The 24734-nt window shown below is 37.2% G+C and overlaps 1 protein-coding gene across 1 annotated transcript in view; it reads left to right on the plus strand.

Annotated features, from left to right (window-relative positions):
- LOC136858059 (probable E3 ubiquitin-protein ligase HERC1) overlaps positions 1 to 24734 on the plus strand; it is an 850878-nt gene that overhangs the window by 90878 nt on the left and 735266 nt on the right. The window contains exon 10 of the mRNA XM_068225263.1: positions 12260 to 12394. Within this exon, the coding sequence (XP_068081364.1) occupies positions 12260 to 12394 (135 nt within the window). The remainder of the gene's footprint in view (positions 1 to 12259; positions 12395 to 24734) is intronic.

Genomic DNA, 24734 nt, shown 5'->3' on the forward strand with positions numbered 1-24734 from the left:
CTAGCGAGTTCTCTCGTCGACATTTGAAAGCAATGTCGGAGTCGATTAGCAATACCCGTCAACTGCTCTCCCGTAAAGAAAATTTGAAATGAAAGAGAACATATATTCGTAATAAATACGTAAATAACCCGTCCGATAACGGTTGTTAACTTGTTAAAAGTAAAGGCTGACTAAACGGCCGCTTAATTTTAAGGTTAAATACTGCAATTAAGTAAGAATGGGAAGCGCCTCGAGATATGGCAGAGTGCATAGTTGATTTCAGAGGTTAGTTTATGTTTTCTCGCGTCTGGTTAAATTACGGAAAAGCTATTGTGAAAATTTACAGCGATAAGGTTATCATTTCTCTACTGGCGCTGGAAGTGTTTTCATCATACATATAGTACGGTTAAGTTAGGATAGGTGATGCTGTTTGAATAAGAAAACTGAAATGTTTGCCACAAAATGCTATCGATCATCTTCGGTACGGTATAGTTTTCTCACTATGTGCATTTGCGAGCTCTCTTGTTGACATTCGAAGGCGATTTTGGAGTCGATTAGTAATACCTATCGACTGCTGTTCTCTAAATAAATAAAAAAATCGAAATGAAAGAGGATAACACATTTTCATAATAAATGCGTAAATAACGTTGGTGATAGCAGTTGTTAACTCGTTAAAAATAAAGACTGGAGTTAAAAAATCTCTTAATTTTAATGTTACATTCGGAAATTAAGTAAGAATGTGATATACCTCAAGATATGGCAGAGCACGTCATTGATTTCAGAGGATAGTTCATATATTCTCGCGTCTAGTTAAATTCGGAAAGGTTATTTACATATACATTTTTAACGAGGAAGTTATCATTTCTCTACGCGCGTTTCAAATATGTTTTGATGATACATATACGATTAGGTTAGGTGACGCCGTTTGAAGAAGAAAACTGAAGTGTTTGCCACAGAAACCTTTGGAGTGATACCGTATTTCTCCGAATCCAAGACTTTTTTTTTCAGAATCTCGTACCAAAACTCGAGGGTTGTCTTGCATTCACGGCCTAACAGGAAGTTAATGGATACCACTGGCAACTAACGCGGTAACTACGCTGCTTCTTTTCTCCCCCACACTTGCATGCACATACAAAACTCGTTGACAATAAACGACCGCTTCTTTGTTATACATCGCTAGCCGCGACAACTGGCTGTACAGTGCTGTGTGTAACGTCACTGGATCTCGGGAAATAGTGAAGAGAGAATGACGTTCTATTAGCCTCTAAAAAAAGTTTCTAAAATCTGCAGAATGGCATCAAATCATGCGAGCCTTCAAATTCTTAGAAAGGCCAGCTACTCATTGTCAGAGTTATAACGCGACTATTGTACTTGACGCGTAGTAAAATTAAGTTTTTGTAGACAGCAGGAGTATTTTCATGATGGATAGTCGTATTGTAAAGATACGTTGAAAAGTATTGCCAGCAAATTTTCAACGGGTTCTCATCGATATTATGATGCTAACTTTAAGTTAATTGTTATTAAATACTTGGAAATGCAGAATAATTGTGCAGCCGCAAGAAAACATGGCATAGGCCTAACTGAAGCCAATATTTGGCGTTGGCGTGAAGACAAAGAACTAAAAAAATGTGTACTGTACAAAAAATGCTTCAGTGGTGCGCAACAAGGACGCTTTAAAGGAGTAGAAGATGGAAACGTAAGGTATGTGCACCAAAAATGCAAGAGCAGAATGGCCATACCGAGGTGCAATAAACTCGTTCGTTGACTTTCAACGTCCACGATTAGGCCTATACATCGCTAGCCGGCAAGTGAGACGTGCGTGTAGCAGTAGCCGGTTATATCTGACGCTGAGTAAAAGTAACAGTTTCATAGACAGCAAGAATAATTTCCTGATGGATCATCGTACTGTAGAGACGCATGGAATAGGTATTGCCGGCTAATTTTCAACGGGTTCTCTTCGGTATTATGATGCCAATTTTATGTTAATGGTCGTTAAACCAGCAGAAATAAAGAATAATTGTGCAACCGCAAAAGAATATACGCCAATGTTCGGCGTTTAAAAATATCCTTAAAATACGTAGGCCTGCTGTACAACAAAGGCATTCATATGATTTTACAAAGTACTTTTTTGAAGGAAAAAGTGGGGTTCGTCTTGGATTCGAAGAAATATGGTACTCTATTTTTTCAGAATGAAATTAAACATACACTTTCATGTAGTATCGGATTTCGAAAAATAACAAAAAAAAGGAGGCCGCAGTGTGGATATCATCTGCCGAAACGCAAGTTTTGAACAAACTGATTGCCGTTTCATACCTATTTTGAATACATATGAAGGTTTTCCAGCTTTTATAAAAAATCGGATATACTGTAACAACAATCCGCTATAGTGAGTAAATTTTTCGCTGTTATTAATTCTCACTATAGCGGACTTCTACTGTATGTTGATGGATGATATGTGTGACTGGCATATAATACATTATTTATATCTTGAAGATAGACTTCACGGTCCAGCAGGATAGTAATAAGATGACAAGTTTCAGTTTATAAAGGTCATTATGTTTTTACTAGGGTGACAAGTCGTCATAGTCTTGAACAGTGTTAAAAAGTTCCTGAAGCTGTCAAAAAATAAATATCAGCTAACAGGAAAACAATGTTAAACACCTTGGTTTAGGCAGAAGAACAGTCAGAAGGTTACAAGGTATGGTTGGGGAGACAGATGAACAAAGACCATGATTGATTATATAATCGTAGAGAAAGAACACCGGAAGAACCTTTTAGATGTAACAGCCATGCCTGAAAAAGCCTTTGGTGGAGATCATAGATCATAAAGATTGAAAAAACCCCATTAAGAAGAGAGAAAAGAATTAAAGTATGGAAGTTGAAGGAGAAAAGCATACAAGAAGAATTTCAAAGGGAAATAATACCCTTGGTACCCAGGACAGAGGTGGGGAATGTTGAAGATGAATGGAAAAGATTTAAGGAAGCATTGGTTGGATGTGCAGAAAAGGTATGTGGTAGAACATCAGGAAATGTGAAAGACAAAGAGACACACTGGTGGAATGAAAGGGTAAAGATTAAAGTGAAGGAAAAGAAAATAGCATGGAAAGCATGGAAAATATCTAAGACTGAAGAAAGTAGAAGAAAATATGTGGAGGCAAAGAATTTGGCCAAGAAAGTGGTGGAAGAAGAAAAGAGGAAAAGCTGGGCCTTATTCACACAGCAATTGAGAGATGATATGCAGGGCAGCAAGAAATTACTCTATGGTATCTTAAGAAACAAAAAGAGAGATCAAGTAAACACCAGATTTGTGAAGGATGAAGGTGGCATAATATTAACAATGCCAGAAGAAATAAGAAATAGATGGAGAGAGTATTTTCAGAAGCTGCTGAACATACGAACGGATGACAGTCATTCAATGGACGATCAGGAAATGCAATTAGTTGGTGAAGAAATGGGTAAAGAAATTACAATGAATGAAATTGAAATGGCAGTAAGAAAGATGAAGAATGGAAAAACTGCTGGAATAGGTGAAATTTCAGTGGAGATGATAAAGGCAGCTGGAGCTGTTGGTCTGCAGGGGACATATCAGGTTCTCAGGAATGTCTGGGAGAATAAGGTGGTCCCTGAGGATTGGCGAAAAGGAATGATCATCCCGATTTTCAAGAAAGGCGATAATAAAGTTTTGAAGAACTACAAGGGAATTACTCTAATATCCCATATTGCTAAGATAATGGAAAGGATACTAGAAGGTAGAATAAGGTTGAGGGTTGAGAATCAGATACAGGAAAATCAGTTTGGTTTCAGAATTGGAAGGTCAACAATAGAGCCCATTTTCATTATGAGACAACTAATGGAAAAGCAATGGGATTACAGGAATGATATGGTGATGACATTCATTGCCATTGAAAAGGCATATGACAGTGTCCCCAGGACTTAAGTTTGGGACAGTCTGGTGCAAAAAGGAATTGGACAGGGATTAATAAAAATGATCATAGCATTGTATAAGGAATGTTGTAGTTGCATGCAAACACAAGTTGGCAGGACAAGTTGGTTCAAATTAACTAGTGGGCTGAGACAGAGAAGTGTTCTATCATCAATCCTGTTTACAAGAGTAATGGATGGCATCATGAGAACAGCAAAAGCAGCATATGGAGGAAGAGAAATGAACATGTTGTTATTTGCAGATTACATTGTGATTTGGGGAGAAGACGACAGGAAGGTTCAAGAACAGTGGAATGTGGTGAATGGGAAGATCGAAGAATGTGGATTGAAAATAAGTGTAGAAAAGAGTAAAACTCTTGTTATGACTAGAAGGGAGAAAGAAGGGAAAGGTCAGATTAGACTTGTAGACAAGCCCCTCGGAGTAGTGGAAACGTTCAAATACCTGGGGAGTGATTAATGGAGAATGCTCGACTGGATGCTGAGATTAATAAGAGGATTCTAGCTGGAAGTTGTTTCTATCATAGTGTAAGCAATATGTTATGGGACAAAGATGTGCCAATGGAAGCAAAGGATACTATGTACAAGATGTATTACGTACCCATAACAACTTACGGAGCAGAAACTTGGACAGTGACAAAGAAGGATGAGAGTCGAATACAGGCAACCGAAATGTTCTTGAGGAGTATGGTACAGAAGAGTAGAAGAGACAAAATAAGGAATGAGAAGATCCCGGAAGAAATTGGAGTGGAAGAAATGAATGATAGAATAGAGAAGAGCCAACTAAGATGGTTTGGGCACATAAAGCGAATGAGTGACGAAAGAATGCCAGAAAAGGCGATGGAAATGCAAATGCAAGGAAGGAGAGGCCGTGGACGACCACGATTGAGATGGAAGGATACAATCCAACGCAGTATTATAGAAAGAAACCTGGACTGGGACACAGTGTTGGAGGAGGAGTAGTGGAAAGACAAGAAAGTGGAGAGGAAACATATTTGCCCCTACCTGGCTACAGCTGGATAAAGGGAAATGATCATGATGATGGTGATGATGATTGATGATGATGATGATGATGAAAACAATTTTTAAAAGTGCGATTGTGTAGAGATGTTGTTATCTGCCATTACGATATTGAATTGACAATAAGTACTGCAGAGTTAGAAATGTCTGCAAAAAAAGAAAACCAAATTAATTTCTTGGAATAGAGAAGAAAAAGATGGAGTGTTAAGTTAAATAGTAGAATAACAAATTGACCTCCTAATGCCCAGTTGAATGACGTGCTCCTTAACACGGAGTAGTGAAAACTAAGTTGTTTGTCTGGTGATGATAACTGTTCTCGATGGGAGGGGCAAAGGAGAACAGGGGGATAGATAAAGAAACTAAAGGTGGGGAAGGTAAAGCTCTGATTCTTTGGGGACAGGACTACGCATTGTTGAGCATGTGTTCACAAAGAAATGGAGTGAAGATTTTGTATAATAAATTTGATTTTTCATTAATTTCATTTAATTGTGTTCTGGATTATTGTATTGATATGGATGTGTATGTTCTGTAATATGTTAAGTAAGGGACTCTTTTTTTTTCAGAACAAAGGATTTCTTGATTAATCAACTTATAGTTATGATGAAATCTTTCATATGTGTGCTCATAGCTGAAAAATGTTGTACTTGATGGTGTATAAATGCTTCTGATATGTTATTGTAAAATTCCTACTAATTTATCCAATATAAAAATCTTTACAAGATTGACAATTGATTTTGTATACTCCTGAGTTTAAATATTTGTTATTATTAACAGAGTGCGGGTTAAAAAATAGGTTCGAGTTAGTATAGGTTGTTTTAAATGCTATTTTTACGTTATGCTTTTTGAAGATGTTGGTGATATGATAAGTGCTATTGTAGTTGAATGTGAAAGAAGAATAGGCTTCGGGGTTAGATTCTTAATTAAAGTAGTATTAGGCTTATTCTTGATTTTATTAATTATTTTGTCTATGAAGTGTTTGTTATACCCATTGCTTTCAGCTGTGGCATAGATAGTTTTTATTTCATTATTGAGATCCTTATGGGAAAGAGGGATCTTAAAATCTCAATGTATCATGCCTTTGGGGTGGATGTTGTGATGTTATTAATGGTCTGTGTAGGTTTCCTGTAGATTTTGAAGGAAAATTTATTATTATTATTATTATTATTATTATTATTATTATTATTATTATTATTATTATTGGTGGGGGTGGTAGTGAGGTCAAAATAATTAAGTGATTTGTTGATTTCAGATTCTTTATAATCTGGGGTTGATGAACAGGGCTATTCTGAGTGTCCTTTGTTGAAGTATAAAATTTTGTATCTCCGCTCTCCCTCTGGTGATGGCAGCCCTCTCTGTCTGACGTTGATGTGTGGAGCCTAGTTATTGACTTGCAGCAGGTAGAAATGTCAGCACATTTCTGCAAGAGTCCAAATACAGTACTTGATTTCCCGAGGCTCTCTTATGACTTCTGAAAGTGCTTATTCTTATGGTCTGGACGTCAGTATCAGTATGGTAGAATGTATAATTATTCTAAATTACATTGAGAGCGAGTAGTTTTAAAAGAAATTGAGCAGGTCATAAGAATTGTGCCTCTTGGACTCTTAAAAGTGAATACTCCACCTAAACTGTTAGCCATATTTAAACAGGAGCCCACCAAGTCAGAATTTAATTTTCTACAAAAGAGTTCAAACACACTTTCTTCCTAACTTTTACCAGTTTTTGGAAAGAAAAAAAAAAACCTGTGTTTTAATGCAAACTTTACCTGTTAGAACTATGGATGAACTGTTACTTGTTTATCAAAAATAGCTTAAATGTAGGTTTTAGAATTAACATTTTTGCTAAGATATTAATATGTATTTTCTTCTTAACGCTAATGGAAAATCGAACTTTTACATGTTGAAGTAGCATTTCAAGCATGTGACCCAGGGTGCTTGCAAATTGAGCATGGTACAGCCGAGTGGATTAGAGTGAAAATCGTTACTGGTATCCAATAGTAGTGTAAGCCCAACAATCATAATACTTTTTCACTCTGTGAAAGAAAGTTTGTTAAGGGATAAGGTGGAGCAATGAAAGAAAATGTGCAGTACGCAGAGGAAATGTACGTCTGAGGCCCACAAAGAAAATATGCTCTATTATCTATTAGTAGTGGAGGTTCCGGAACAAACAATGTTTCCTAGCACAAATTGATATTGAGGTGCCAAGTTGAGTGATGAAATTTGACAGTGACTCTAATTGGAGATGAGTTATTTTTAGATTGGTCACTATTGTTATCAAAACCAACTGTGTTGCACAAATCCAATTAAGTAGACTTTAATGTGGCTAGATGTGTGGAATTGTTTTTAAAAAGCACTTAACATATAACTGAACATTTTCTAAATGTTAAAGGGGATCAACATAAGGTCACAAAAATGTTGCACAACAGTGACGAACCATACAAGGATCGTTCAGGTAGATAATAATAATAATAATAATAATAATAATAATAATAATAATAATAATAATAATAATAATAATAATGTTATTTCCTTTATGTCCCACTAACTACTTTTACGGTTTGCAGAGAGGCCTGGGTGCCGGAATTTAGTCTTGCAGGAGTTTTTTTAATCTACTGACACAAGACTGGCATATTTGAGTATCTTGAAATACCACCAGACTGAGTCAGGATCGAACCTGTCAGGGGGGGAGGGTCAGAAAGCCAGCGCGTCAACCATCTGAGGCACTCAGCCCGACCATTCAGGTAGACTCATACCGTCTAAAGTATTTCGTGATGTGGACTGATGCCGTAAGGGATGTTTTCACAAGCTTACAGAAGTCGAATGAAAGACCTTTGTTTGAAATGTTTTTGAAAATGGGGGACTTTGGTGTGGACTCGTTCAGGCTGTATCTGTTGCAAGGCACTGCGTTCATGGTCATCTGCCTAATAATATTGTCAACAGATTTTACCTGCATGTGGCCTCTAGGACTGTTGAAATGTACAAACATTATTTTCTTCCACATTTTCAGTTAGTGATAGGAGATTGATGCGAGATTTGAAGAACTACAAGGGAGAGCTACTGGCGGGGACTTAAGAGGGTGCAAGCGTAATTCAAGTAGGATGGATCCAGATAAAATAGCTTTCAATGAACATCATATAAACAATATTCCTGTTACTGAGTTGCACTACACCCAACATGATAATATAAATAGGCAGTATTTGAGTTCTATTCTGAACATTTGAGAGATGCATGATTTGTACCAAGAAGCATGCTTTAAGAAAAATAGGAAATACATGAAGGAAACGTACTACTGACACATATTTAATATTAAGATCAACGTACAGATAGGAAACGGTAATTCTGATTGGTTCCAAACCACTAAAGGAGTGCAACAAGGCAGTACCCTTTCACCCTTACTTTTTATCACTGTCATGGATGAAGTCATGAAAGAAATTAAGCAGAAGAACAATATGGACATCAATGCATTTGCAGATGATGTGGTAATCTTGGGAAATAAAGAGAAGGAAATCCAAGAGAGGCTGAACACCTGGAATGAACATTTGAAAGCACACGGATTAACAATAAATAAATCAAAAACTGTTACTATGTCTGTCAACAGGCAGAAGAAGAAAGGAAAAATAATGCTGGAAGGTACACAGCTGGAAACAGTAGACCAATATAAATATCTTGGATGCATCATTTCAAGTGACAACAGAATACAGCATGAGATTAACAACCGCATTAAAAAATCAGCTCAGTTTTACCATCAAGTTCGGAACCTCCTCTGGAACGAACAAGTTCCCTTAAGATCAAAGCAGATTCTATTCCAATCATACTTCACCCCCATACTAACATATGGCCTAGAAACCTGTACAACAACCCAACATGTGGATAGCAAACTACAAGCCGCAGAAATGAAGTTCCTTCGTACTATGCTACAGAAGACAAAAAGGGACAGGGTAAGGAATGAAAGAATAAGGGAGGAAGCTGGTGTGTACCCATCCCTGAATGAAAAAGTGACAAGGGCCCGTTTGAAATGGTTTGGCCATGTCAAACGATTGGACGATGGAAGGACAGCAAAACAATGGCTACACACTGTCATGGCCGGAAAACGACTGGTAGGAAGACCTAGGAAGAGATGGCTGGACCAAGTAAAGAGGACATAGGAACAAGAGGAGTCAGCTGGGATGTCTTGAGAGAAGAGTGGTACATGGACAGACAGAAGTGGAGAGTGCTCGTAAACCACACCCGGGCAACTGGAGTGGAAAACTGATGATGATGATCAACGTACACTTCCAGAAACTGAGAAAAGATACTTGTAAAGCTTGTGACACTTAAATCAAGAAAATGAGTACAAATCTCACAGCGTAAGAAAAAGTGCTGCTGGAGACAAACCATGAGCTGCATTTAAGGAAAGCTGAGAAGCCCGTGATTGTATGAAGCAAGATTCTTTCAATTCTAATCCTGATATGTACAGTACATGATATCCATGGATCTTCAGAAGGCACCTCCTTCCATTCCCAATAGACAGTCAGTGATGCTTACTGCAAAATAAACCTATATATTTATAATTTTAGTATTCATGACATGAAAAGCAAAACAGGATATTTCCATTGTTGGGATGAAACTATTGCATCTTGGAGCTCTCTGGAGATTGTCTCATCCTTGGTGATTCACTTCACGATGGTGTTGCCTTCAAAACCAGCTAAAAATATATATTGTGATTTGGTCTAATCCTTGTACTGGACAAAATCAAAATTTGAATCTAGCCCGCACACTTCTGGGTTATGTTCTGTTCAGTGATAATGGCATCGAAACCATAGAACAAAAATTTGTGGTTTCAGGACATTCATGCTTAACCAGTTATGGTGATTTTGGGTGTGTTGAAATTGTCAGTAGGAATAGAATGAATTACAGTATGTACTGAAGGATTGGTACAACATAATGCAGGAAACCCAGAGAATAAATGAGTTTGTAGTTTATGATATTCAACGTTCAGATTTTCTGACAGTTAAAGGCCTTCAAAAGTGTGTCACAAAAAGAAAAAGAAATCTTGCTGGAAATAATATCAACTGGTTGAAAATGCATCATATCAAGTATGATAAGACACATAGAACATCTGTTCTTTATAAAGAAAACCTGAACAACATGGTTGAATTTGAGGAGCCTGACTTGAGAAAAGGACATGCTTCTGGAAACAGGGCTGGGTGCCCGTCAATGAGCCTGACTAGACATCATCTTGAAAGAGTTTACCCTGATCGAAGATTCACCACAGAAGCAACAAAAAAGATATGGCGGACCTATTGAATTTCATACTCCCTTGCCACCATCTCTTTTTTCTGGACTTGCAAACTGACCATGGCAACATATCTAATAGCGGCAAAGACACTAATGAAGCCATGATCTCAGATGATATTGTATGAATTTGCATTCTGTACTTTTCAGTTTTCATTTTCGATTGTATTTCTTGACAATAAACGGCAGTTCTGTTTTGGAGTGGGTTGTTAATTTTTATTTAACCTCAGCCCCATTCCCAATTTATTTTTTGTTATAATTGGGGGAATGCTTTATTTTCTTGGAATACATGTTTGCAGCTTACTGTAAATCCAGAATTATATTTGTTTCAGTAAATTATGACTTAACAATAAACCTGACATGAGTTGTGGTGTTCAAGTTTAAAAACTTCATGTTAATTCCGTATTGAACCGAGAATCTAATGGAAACAAGAGAGGTCCACCTATTCAATACCATATAATGTTATTAAAAAATTTATAATATTTTATTATACTCGGTACCGGTTTCGATGCTGGTGTGCATCATCATCAGCCAAAAATAAGAAAAATATACATAGACAAGGTTACAATACGGCGTCCGCCAATTTTTCATTAAAAAGATCTTGTTATTTAATACTTAAGGAACGCGGCTGGATTCAGTCTGCTAAGTTAGAGAAGACATATGTTTTATCACGCAAAACACTGTCTGTACTTCTCTCATGTTCTTTTTTAGTACTGGAAGTTGTTACGTCTTTTGACTGGTTACGTTATTTTAATGACAGCCATTTTTAACCAATAGAAAAATGGTTTCTTAATTCTTGCATCGGTTACTCTAATACTCAGTGAATGTTCATCAAGAAAACCTTTTATACATATGTTCTTACAAAATTAAAAAATATGGTCTTGGACTTTTATGATAGTAAAGCATTGGTTTTTTGTCCTCGGCTTAATTTAATCTGCTCGCACATGGTTTAATGTTTTTAGATTCAGAGGACTTTTATCAAGAGGACATATATTCTAAGTTTTAAGACAGTTGGTGCTATTTTTAGGTTTAAGTCATAAGTTAATGTTTATGGACCTTGCTTTATAATTAAGTCTTGCCAGTTTTGTAAAATTTGTGTATACTTAATGCATTGTTTATTGTAACCTTGTCTACGTATATTTTTCTTATTTTTGGCTGATGATGATGCAAACCAGCATTAAAACCGGTATCGAGTATAATAAAATGTTATAAATTTTCTTATAACATTATATGGTATTGAATAGGTGGACCTCTCTTGTTTCCATTAGATGAGTTGTGGTGGCATGGGAGCAGCTTGCTATGCAAGGTGGCAAGCATGTATTGTACACTCACTTCAAAGCACTTAGGATCACCAGGCTGAAAGTACTTAATATAGGTTGCATGCTCTTATGCTGCTGATGTTCAGACACACCTTTAGTAATCCATTAACATGCAGATCTGAAGTAGAATATTCAGCATCAAGATCTTCAACTGCTATATTAGTTGACTCATCGCTGTCATCAGACTTGTCTGTTGAACTACCATCAAAGTCACTTTGCTTCCCCTCCTTCCTTGGAAAGAATATTTTATTGTTAATTAATGTAATTTTCATATGAGTGACTAATATGATTTATATTCCTATTTCTTTGTAAATTTAAAGCCCATACTTTTGACTAGTTTCCAAAATGTGTTTCTTTTCCCTGGTAATGGAATCTTTTCTTTAACAGTGCCAAGGATTTTGCATAAAATAGGAATTTCTTTCTGTATATCAATACTCCAAGAAAGTTTTGCATACAACACTTTTATCAAAATCATCAAGTTGTGTCTTCTTCTCACATGGTCCAAGTTTACATGCTGTTAGGATTTGACTTTCATTCATATCCACTTTTTCATACTGCTTAGCAATGTTATACAATGTCTTCTCACGCTGATGAAACAGATTGAATTACTCTGTTTACAGCGAGTAACTGCAGTCGCTGCCATCAGTAATAACTTGTCAGATGCCTAATATAATGAGAGTTTTTGAATTGAGTTTTCCTTATATCTTTATTTTCATTTTATTATTCTTACAGACAGGTAGTGTCTTGGCACCGTCCTTTCTGCGTGGATCTACAAGAAGGTACTTTCACTCGCCTGCGCTCGTTCCTGGAAAAGTACTGTAGTGGATTTTGCTTGGAATCATGTCCACCTCCATTTCCTAAAATAGGGTAAGTAGACTAGTTGTATTGGATCTGTAAACACAGTGTACTGTGCAGAAATAGTAGAGTTAGTAAATAGAAATGTAAAGAAGTTATCATGTAATTGTAAATTACAATTACATTTACATTAAAATGTTGCTTCTGGATTATCACGGAAGAACTCATGACAACCAGACATATCACTGCAGTCATCAGGAAGCCATCGGAGACAAAGTCTCTGAAATATTTAGATATAACAACTTTTATGACCAGATGCCATGGGCAACTTCCTCAATAATAATAATAATAATAATAATAATAATAATGATGATGATGAAGATGATGATAATCTCTTGCATTTGTAGACAACTTAGTGTTCTTTGCTGAAAATCTAGAGACTGCCACTACACAGATAGAGGTTTTGCATGAAACAGCTGAAAAGGTTGGACTGCAAATATCCTTTTGAGAAAACTAAGTACATGAACATAGATCCCAAAGAACCAACATGGACAATGAAGACCAAGTATGGGGACATAAAGAGAGTCCACAAATTCAAATATCTAGGGGAGATTCTGACTCCTAACAACAACAAGAAGTCAGTTACCCAGGAACGAGCAAAGAAGATGGAGATTGGATTCAGACTGTGCCAGGAAACTTATAAGTCCAAATCCCTCTCCTATCAAGCCAAACTCAGACGCTATAATACCATGGTGAAACCTGAATGCCTCTATGCAGCAGACACAATTGCCAGAAATGGGAAAAGAAAGAGTGTAATTTTCTCAGGAATATTCTGGGACCTGAGAAAGCAACAGGAAGTGAGTTTACCTTTCGTTTAAGATCAGATCAAGAGCTGTATGAAAAATGCTCGATAAGAAAAAGGTCACTGACTTTCTATGAACACCTGAGAAGTATGGACCGGAACACCGAGTAAATAAGATCCTCATATTCCAGGAAAGAAAAAAGATGCAATTACCATGGCTGAAAAAAGTTCATTAGGATCTTAAAAAATGAGGCATTGAGGAGGGGGATATTTTAAACAGAACAGTGTTCAGAAGAAAAATTGTGGAGGTGACGATTCTGTTCGTAAAGAAACCCAGGAGAACAAGAAGGGTGTTCTTGGATGAGGAACGAGCAATAGCAAGCCAGAGATGGAGTATTGGCGTAAAAAGAAAGAACATAAACAGTCAAGGAAGTTGTGTGTAATCATAACCCATAGGAGGTTGAAACGATCCTGACTAACCAACTAAATCAATAAATAAATAATTTAAAAAAAATGATTTTACACCCACATTGGAGCGCTTTAATCAATCCATATACATTTAAGTCTTAATAGTATTAACTACAAATTAGATAATAATAATAATAATAATAATAATAATAATAATAATAATAATAATAAAAAGGGAATCTGAAGGAAAAAGGTACCTCACACTTTTCGGAAATAATATATTATTATTTTTACATCATTATGCCCTACTTAGGAGCTCGATTGAACCAACTTAGCTGATGTGTTGGCCTCCTTCTCCTCCCAAAATCTCTTCATCCTCTCGCCGAGCTTCTTCCTTCGTTCTTCTGTCCAAGTAATAGTGGCTCTGGTGTTGGGTTTGTCTTCAAACTGGTGATTGTTGATTTTGGTTCTGAATTTACATCTGTCCTGTATAATGTCTTCTGAGATGTTGATTTCCTGGAGATCTGTTTCAATTTCACAAAGCCAGCTGTTCTTGGTTTTAGATGAAAGGGCCAGGTTGAGAATTCTTTTAGTTAGTCTGTTACTGTTCATTCTGATAATGTGTCCATAAAATTTCAGTCATCTCTTCCAGATAGTGTGAGATATTTTTTCAGAATGACAATATATTTCCTGGGATGATTTTTTTCCTCCATATTCCCTGTATGCAAATTGGGCCAAAATTTGTTCTTAACATTTTCCTTTCCTGTTTCTCTCTCTTTGGTTAGAGAACCGCCACCAATTATTAAGGTTTCTGAAGCATATAACGCTTCAGGTTTGATTACTGTCTTATAGTGTCTAAGTTTGCTTTCCGAGATATTGATTTTGTATTGTACCTGTTCCAAGTGATCCTGTAACCTTTCTGCAATTTGGAAATTCTTTCTTTATTTGCTTCGCGCTTTAAACCAGATGGCTGAATAATTTCTCCCAAATATCTGAATTGGTTCATCTGAAAGATTTTGCCGAATTTAGTTATCATAGGTTGTCCATCTAAATATCATGAAGCTCCTTCCATGTATCGAGTTTTCTCACACGAGATTTGAAGTCCCGTTTTGATGGCAATTTCATGTAATTTTTCAATGGAATGAATCGCTTCTTGCCTGTTATTGTCATCCACAAAGGCCAGGCAGTGCAAGTGAATTCTATCTTTAAGTAGTCTGCCAAGGGTTATTCCTTTAGTTTCCTTTTCTCAGGTCCTGATTACTTTCTCAAGTACGAGATTGAACAGTAATGGAGATAATCCCTCTCCTTGACGGACCTCGGTGTTGATAGTAAAAGGCTCAGATATTTCGCCTAGGAATTTAACTTTTGAAGTAGTGCCAGTTAATGTTTGTCTGATTAATGCCCTTGTTTTTTTCTTTATCCACTTGTAATTTTTCTGGAGTATTGAAAAGTGTTTGATGGTCTATAGAGTCATATGCTTTTTAGAAATCTACAAAAGTAATGACAGTTTATCTGGTTTTGCATATTTGTAGGATAGTTTTATTAAGGATTTGTTCTGTACAAGATCTTCCTTTTTGGAAACCTCCCTGGTATTCACCAATTAGATGGTCTGTTTGTTTCTCAAGTCTAGTGAGCAAGACCTTGGAAAATTTTTTGTAAGCAACTAGTATCAAGCTAATTCCTCTATAATTATAGATTTTGGTTTTATCCCCTTTCCTGTGTAGTGGATGGATTAATGCACATTTCTAATCTTCAGGGATTTCTTCAGCGATCCAGATGTTTTCAAGAACCAAGTGGATTTCCGGGCTACGCTCTCATCTCCTATTTTCAGCATTTTGACAATTATGCCATCTCCCCTGGGGCTTTGTTATTTTTGAAACCATGGATTATTTCTTTGACTTCCTCTTATTATTATTACCGGGTATGCTGGCCATGCGGTTAGGGGCATGCAGCTGTGAGCTCGTATCCAGCAGATAGTCGATTCGAACCCCACTGTCGGCAGCCCTGAAGATGGTTTTCCATGGTTTCACACAAGGCAAATGCTGGGGCTGTACCTTAATTAAGGCCATGGCTGCTTCCTTCCCACTCCTGGCCCTTTCCTATCCCATCGTCGCCATAAGACCTATCTGTGTTGGTGTTACGTAAAAGAAATTGTAATAATAATAATAATAATAATAATAATAATAATAATAATAATAATTTATTTATTTATTTATTTATTTATTTATTTATTTATTTATTTATTTATTTATTTATTTATTTATTTATTTATTTATTTATTTATTTATTTATTTATTTACAGAGTTTATGCCCACATTGGAGCACTTAAATCAGACTACAACAAATTTGTCTTCCTTTTCTTCTCCCAAAAAGTCTTGAGTCTGGTTGACCTGGCTGCCCTCTCTGCATCCGTTATAACATATTGTTTCCTCTGTACAGTGGTCAGAGGAAGCCTGATGCATTTATTCTTCAAAATACTTTTCTCGCCTCTGTTTTCTATGGTTTGCATGGTAATATTCAACTCCTCCAAATCACTTTGAACTTCTTTAAACCAATTGTTTTTTGATTTACTATTCCAATTAAATAATTAAATAATTGTTTTAAAACTCTGTTATCACTTAGTCGAAATATATGACAAAAAAAGGCAATTCTTCTTTTTCTCATCGTGTCTGTGATGGACTCACTTTCCCGATAGATAACCTCATTCGGCAACAATCTCCACTGTCCATCCACCTGATGTTTCTTGTTTATGATCGTCCTGAGTATCCTTCGATCAACTCGTAAGCGTTCTGTTGTTGATCTAGTATTGAGTTTAAATAATGTTTCACAAGCATAAGTTGCTTCTGGTTTAATAACAGAGTTATAATGCCTAAATTTAGCATTAATCGAAAGACATTTCTTTTTGTATGTAGGCCAAGTTATCCGTTGTGCCTGCTTCAGTTTATATATTCTGCTCTCTATTGATGGTTTTTCATTGCAATTCCAAGTGAGATTTTCACCCAAATATTTAAATGTACTTACAATTTCAATTCGTTTATTATTATTTAATAATAGCTCTGAATTTAAAGTTCTGAAAGTAGGCATTATTTTTGTTTTATCATACGAAATTTGCAATCCAACTTTTTTCGCTACATTTGCAAGTTCTTCCAATTGAACTTTAGCCTCTTCGAAACCATTTGCCAGTATCGCAAGATCATCCGCGAATGCCAAGCAATTTAGTTTGATATTTTTTCCAATTTTGACTTTTGGAGGACATACCTTAGTCCACTCTCGCATGACCTTTTCCAATACACAATTGAACAATAATGGCGAAAGTCCATCTCCCTGGCGGAGGCCTGTTGTAATTGCAAATGATTTAGATAACTCATTTCTGAATCTAACTTTAGATTGAGTATTCTTAAGAGTCATACCAATCAGGCTAATAAGTTTGGAATGTAGACCAAATTCCTGAAGGACATAATAATAATAATAATAATAATAATAATAATAATAATAATAATAATAATAATACTGAGCTCGATAGCTGCAGTCGCTTAAGTGCGGCCAGTATCCATTATTCGGGAGATAGTAGGTTCGAACCCCACTGTCGGCAGCCCTGAAGATGGTTTTCCATGGTTTCCCATTTTCACACCAGGCAAATGCTGGGGCTGTACCTTAATTAAAGCCACGGCTGCTTCCTTCCCAGTCCTAGCTCTTTCTTGTCCCATTGTTGCCATAAGACATATCTGCGTCGGTGCGACGTAAAGCCAATAGCAAAAAAAATAAAAATAATAATAATGCCTTTTATGGCCTATGCTGACTTAGCAAATGTCATGGGATAGTCACCTTATAGCGTGTGGGGCGTCCTCTGGCCCTACGAACTGCAGTGAGACGCCGTGGACGTGAGTCGACAAGTCCCTGGTAGTCCTCTAGACGCAGCTGACACCAAATCGTTTGCAGAGCGGCCGCCAATGCTGGTCTGTTCTTGGGTGCAGGATCCATGGCACGGAGCCTTCGTTCCAGGACATCCCAGATATGCTCGATAGGATTCATATCGGGGCTCCTGAGTGGCCATGGCAGTCATTAGACCTCTGCTGTATGTTCCTGGAACCATTTCCGGGGGACGTGGGAGCGATGTGGCGGCGCGTTATCATCTTGAAACACCGCAGAACCATCTGGGCGCTGGAAGGCCAAAAATGGGTGGAGATAGTCTCCGAGCTGCTCAACATACAGCATACCATTCAAAGTCCCTTCCAGAACAACTAGAGGGCCTATTCCATACCAGAAAAATGCACCCCAGACCATAACAGAGACACCAGCGCCCTGGACCACACCTTCAAGGCAGGCGGGATCCATCACTTCATGTGGTCTGCGCCATACACGGTGCCTCTCATCGGTATGGTGCAGTTGAAATCGTGATTCTTCCGACCATGTCACGTTACGCCATTGTTCCAGTGTCCATCCCTGGTGACTGGCAACAAATGCATGTCGTTGTGCCCAATGACGTTGGGTTAACAGTGGCTCCCGTGTGCGGCGCCGGCTCCCATACCCCATAGAACCCATGTTCCTACGGATTGTCCACTGGGAGACGTGTCTAGCAGGGCCTGTGTTGAATTGAGCCGTGACTTGATGCACGGTTGCTTGTCTGTCACTCTTGACAATCCGTCTCAGATGTTGCCAGTCACGATCATCGAGGGTGGCTAGACGGCCGGTCGTTCATCTGTTGTGGACGGTGACACCCACATTCAACCATTCACAATATACCCTGGACACAGTTGATCGTGTGAAGCCGAATTCCCGCACCACTTCCGAAATCACACTTCCCATCTGTTGGGCACCGACCACCATACCCCGATGCTGATTAAGGATAAAGGGTTTCCACCTGTTCAATACATTGACATAGTGACTTAATTAAAATATCACATTTTTATTATTATCATTATGGTACTGGTTTTGGCATCTCCCATGGCATCATCAGCCAATGAAAAATTTGCAAGGTATTATGTGGTATTATTAAGTGATTACATGAAATATTTATTCAGTATAGAAACATATACAGAGCATGCTACTTAGTGTTCTGAAATTTTACAATTTTATATATATATATACATTAAAATATATGTGATTATTATACAAAAACCGCTTAATCTTTTAAGATGTTGGACACGTCATAAAACAAAACACTTCCTTGTGTGTCAAAAATATTTTTTACAACTAAAATATATGAGAATAGCCTTGAAGAGTACAAGGTGTTCCTTTTAAAATTTTATCTTCAGTCTTTATACACTATCTGATGTAGTGAATTAAATACTGATATCTAGAATATTGTTCCTTTTGTTTATGTGATTAGGGTATTTAATCATTGTTCATATTTATATAATCATATTTATATGAATCAGTTCCACTTAGTATGTATTCCTGAAATTTCTATGATATACAGATTATTTCTGTTATAATGTCACAGTCTTTGTGTAGCTATTCTAAAACATCTCATATGATTGAAGCTTGAACTCTGCATTTTTGTGTTGTTGAAAAATTATTGTAAGGTTGAGGCCGTGCGTTGATGGATGAGATCTTGAAAATATCAATATCAGGTGGATTTTAACAAGTTAATATCGATCTCGACCCAACATACACCACGCCTGGCCACTTCGGGTTTAGAGGTCCGTGTTGAAACAGCACAAAAATGCAGAGTTCAAGCTTAAATCATATGAGATGTTTTAGAATAGCTACACAAAGACTGACATTATAACAGAAAAATCTGTATATCATAGAAATTTCAGGAATGCATACTAAGTGGAACTGATTCATATAAATATGAACAATGATTAAATACCCTAATCACATAAACAAAAGGAACAATGTTTTAGAAGTCAGTATTTAATTCAGTACATCAGATAGTGTACAAAGACTAAAGATACAATTTTAAAAGGAACACCTTGTACTCTTCAAGGCCATTCACATATATTTTAATTATAAAAATATATTTGACACACAAGAAAGTGTTGTGTTTTTGAACGTGTCCAACATCTTAAAAGATTAAGTGGTCTTTGTATTTTAATCACACATATTTTAATGTATATATATATATAATTGTAAAATTTCAGAACACTAGATAGCATGCTCTGTATATGTTTCTATACTGCATAAATATTTCATGTAATCACTTATAATACCTTGCAAATTTTTCATTGACTGATGATGGCATGGGAGATGCTGAAACCGGTACCATAATGATAATAATAAAAATGTGATATTTTAATTAAGTCACTATGTCAATGTATTGAACAGGTGGAAACCCTTTATCCTTAATCAACATTGTAAATTTCGATTCAGTACGGACCATAATGAAATTCTTAACATTAAAAACCATACCCCGTTCGAACGGTGTCAGCTCACGACGACGTTCCATATTACACCTGTCACATGCACAGGCACTGCTCACAAGGTCTCCTATACAACTGCCGCTGGCACAGGGGGCATGCGTTGCACAGACAACACACCTGCGCATCAGTGCTCCGCTATCCCATGTCGATTGCTCAGTCAGTGTACATTGGACACACTAGTCAATTGTACAGAGGATTATATGCTTTTCTATCAGCCCAATATTTCTTCATTCTGAGAGATGCTGCCTTCCTTTCTTTAGTTGAAAACGCCCTTCCATTAGACCTTTTATTAATGATAATGTTCTTGATTATATGTCCCACTCACGACTTTTACAGTTTTTGGAGATGCTAAGGTACCAGAATTTTGTCCTGCAGCAGTTCTTTTATGTGCCGGTAAGTCTACCAACACGGGGATGACGCATTTGAGCATCTTCAAACACCACTGGGTTGAACCAGAATTGAACCTTGCAACTTAGGCTCGGAAAGCCAGGACCTTAACCGCCTTAGCCACTCAGCCTGGCAACCACATCATTTATTTGAAAAAACAATAATTAGGTCACCTCCACCTCCTGCAACATTGAAGTTGGGATGTATACCTCACATTTTCTTTGTCATATCCATGTGTTCATTGCAAGGTTTTGATGAGGTGAAATTTTGGAATTACCCTTGGATGACCCACAAATGCAAGTGCCAAGTCTATTATAGTGACCTAGATTATGTTTGTGCATCGCATTGTAGGCGTTGATCTCCTCCGTCACTCCTTATGTCACAGCTTGTTATATGTTGCTTCTCGGGGGAGAACAGTAACAAAAGGCTTTTTATAATGCTAAAAGAATATTTAACCCTTTCCTGCCCGCATTTTCACTCCGCTTATCCCCAGGTTTCAACCTATTATTTAGCAAAAACTGAAACAGACCGTATTGTTTCAGAAAAAGTTAAATACAGTAAAAACTATTGATCACAATGAATTCAAATTTTCAGTAACATTAGAAAATATACCATCACATCCATTTCTGTGTTTATTGAGTCATAATGTGTTTTTCAGCCCCCCCATCCTCGTGATACTCGACACAGAGACAGTCTGCATATGTCACATTCTCATGTGGTCTGAATCCCTCAAAACCAATAATCACGTTATTTTGGAAGTGGAATGATGCCCATGTATATAAGATTTTATTTCATCTGGGCAAGTGTCTTCCCATTCTGTTTTTATATTACCGGAATGCGACTGTTTGAAGGCTGCATTGTTATATGCGTAATAGGGTATGTCACTGAATAATTTTTCTCCTCCTAACATACGTAAAAAACAATCTCTTTCCCCTAATACTCTTTCCGAATTATGCGCAGGTTCAACACCATCCATTTAATCATTCAGAGTAACGAAACGTAATATTTGTGTTACCTGAATTGACGTGGCATCGCCATCAGGTCCGATTAATCGATATTCGTTTTCATTCATATCACTGTTATCACTAAAATTATATTCGTTGATGTATATTATTCACTCATTAAATTCACCTGCACCCCTACTCAAGGATTCTGTGTCACTTTTTTCACCCATATTCATCTCACTTTCAATATACGCGATATTCAATCCCGCCATGTTTACGAACGAAACAGCTGACCCGCGCTCGCGGAAGTTCAAGACCGTTGCCTAGGCAACGTCAAGACAGATTATCTCTCTTCCTTTATTTCCTAAGACTTGTAGATTGCACTGCGTGTTCATAAATGCCTTATAAACACTTCACTGATGAGAAAAATAAAAAACTATCGCACGGATCGCAGACTAATGCAGATAATGCAGCCGGGCGCTTTCGGGCGCTAAGGACCGGAAAGGGTTAATCTGTATCTATATATATAAAATTCAAAGTTTGCCTGCTTTTTTGCTCATTCTCTCTGTTTTTGTTGTTATTTACATGTTGCAGACTGTATGAAGGCTTATGTGTGAAAATTACATCTTTTTCCTGTCTGTGGGGTCTGTCTATACACTCATAATGAGGAAACTACTGGAGGTATTTTATCAAAGTCCAAGTTTAGAATGTGTCTACTGAAGGGTACTTTTTTTAGATACATAATGTTTCAAAATCCTTATTGTTGAATTAGAATTATTTGAATGAAATTTTAGTAACACATACAAGTGCCAAGTCTATTACAGTGACCTAGATTAAGTCTGTGCATCAAATTGTAGGCATTGATCTCTGCCCTCACTCCTTATGTCATGACTTGTTATATGTTGCTTCTCAGGGGAGAACAGTAACAAAAGGCTTTTTATTTGTGCTTCTGAAAATATAACTAAGAATGTTGTATGTCAAAAGACACTGAAATAATATGTAACACTGAAATGACACTGCCGATCCTTTTCTCAAAAACAAGTGTGTTAACCACTAAGATGTATGTCAGTGATGTCATAAACAAATGGCCCATCAGTACTGAACTTCCTTTGAGCACATCTGCTGACCAAACACTACTTGACTATTTGATGGTACCCCGAATGCTCCCTATTGGCTCTTTCACACCCAAAATTCTTTACCCTTATGGAAATCCCATCCCTGGTTTTTCTGAATGTGTTCACAATGTGTGAAACAAGATAGTAATGGTTTACATTTACAAATATTTGTTGAGTTATTGGACAACAATAGTTGACTCTTTTGTAGGACTCTACAACTGTATGATTAATTTCCACAGACCGGGCGAGTTGGCCGTGCGGTTAGGGGCACGCGGCTGTGAGCTTGCATCCGGGAGTTAGTGGGTTCGAATCCCAATGTCGGCAGCCCTGAAGATGGTTTTCCGTGGTTTCCCATTTTCACACCAGGCAAATGCTGGGGCTGTACCTTAATTAAGGCCATGTCCGCTTCCTTCCAACTCCTAGGTCTTTCCTATCCCATCGTCGCCATAAGACCTATCTGTGTCGGTGCGACGTAAAGCAACTAGCAAAAAAATAAATAAATAATAATTTCCACAGATTCATTCACTACCAAACCAAATTAAACTCCATGGCACTACAGCCCTTGAAGGGCCTCGGCCTACCAAGCGACCGCTGCTCAGCCCGAAGACCTGTAGTCAGCATGACGAATCCTCTCAGCCGTTATTCTTGGCTTTCTAGACCGGGCCGCCATCTCACCGTCAGATAGCTCCTCAATTCTAATCACGTAGGCTGAGTGGACCTCGAACCAGCCCTCAGGTCCAGGTAAAAATCCCTGACCTGGCTGGGGATCGAACCCCGGGCCTCCGGGTAAGAGGCAGGCACGCTACCCCTACACCAATTCATTCACTACACCTTCATTAATATTCTAAAGTCTAAAATATAATATCTATATGCTGTATGTTCTAATATGCCCATACCCTTGGATATGAGTCCATTAGCCTTAATGATGGATGGTTTGCAATCTCCATTTACTACAAGGAGAGTCCCACAAGGTTGCCATCTTTTCTTCATGCTGTATGTTGGTACACAAGAGCTCGGTCACCATCACACCATTCCCATATGCCTGTAGAAAACCTATCAGCTTCGAAAAATAGATAACTGGATTGAAACACATAGAAACACATAAACGCAATAAAATGTATCCTATTACAGCGAGTGTTGAAAATGCTGTTCCTCAGCCGGTACACAAGCATTGTAGCACCTGATGATATTTCCGTTCACTCTCTGCAATTCAGCATCATCGGTCTTAAAAATATTGGTTCATATTACAAATTACATATTTCAGTTCTTCTATGTTGTGGTGGTTACTTCTATACAGTCTATTTTGCAAACTGTAGCACTTAGCAGGTACAAACAAAAGATAACATGACATAGTAATTTTAAACATTATTTAATAAAGAATAGAAGCTACCAAAGGTATGAAATAAGAAATGGATGTGGAAGAACAGGGAGCTACCCACATGTGGAACATAGAGCTTTTATGGGCTTCAATCACAATAGGGAGTTTCTAAAAGATCCTACCTTATTAACAAATAAAATCTATACACATGATTAAAAATTTAAAACTTTGACCGTCTTACTAATAAACCGTGTATAAGCCTCCTGTGTATACATCTGTTATAGTTATTCATCGAATTGCTTATACAGACTAGGACCCTTGTATAAGCGTTGTATAACAGTGAGTAGCGGAAAAAGAAATGAGTGAGCAGTTTATTTTCGTGGTATTTATTGTCTACAGTAATATAATCGTGGTGAAATATTCGACTTATCCATTTAACATTGATCACACATTGAAAGAATGGACGATAACGTTGATCTTTATGATATTTTAAACATAGAGGACATACACCATTCAGAGGTTATGGACACTAGACATCTTCGTAAAGTAAAACACTTTAAAGAGACAGAATGACAATGAATAACTATAAAAGAAATGCTGGTTGGGCGTGTTTTTTGTGTAATAATGTGTTACTGCTTAATAGACTTTCGATATTGCGAGTTTATTATACATTATCTGCCCCTACAAAGATCTTTCTCAAATTTGAGTCCCTATAAAATGGGACATATTCCTCCAGATAAAAAAATGGCATAACTTGAAAACCATACGTAATATGATTTCCATACTTTGTAGTTGAATACGCAGAAATATGATGTATAAATGCCTAATAGAAACATTTTTGATCAAACCTTTCTTTTAAGCTACAAAACAGTTTTTCCTTTCTCCTGAAAAGTAAGGATTTTGGAATGTGTACCCTTTTCAACTCGCCGATTCAGTTACAATTGCTTACGTTTTCCGTACTACCCCAGTTAGGAGCTTTTGATCTTTTCTCAGCTTTTCCATTTCTTTTTTGGCGTTCATTACACAAGCAAGCTGAAGAAATGTTGATATCAGTGTAAGCCAATTTCCAGCTG

This window comes from Anabrus simplex, chromosome 1, assembly GCF_040414725.1.
Source record: "Anabrus simplex isolate iqAnaSimp1 chromosome 1, ASM4041472v1, whole genome shotgun sequence".
Classification (NCBI taxonomy): domain Eukaryota; kingdom Metazoa; phylum Arthropoda; class Insecta; order Orthoptera; family Tettigoniidae; genus Anabrus; species Anabrus simplex.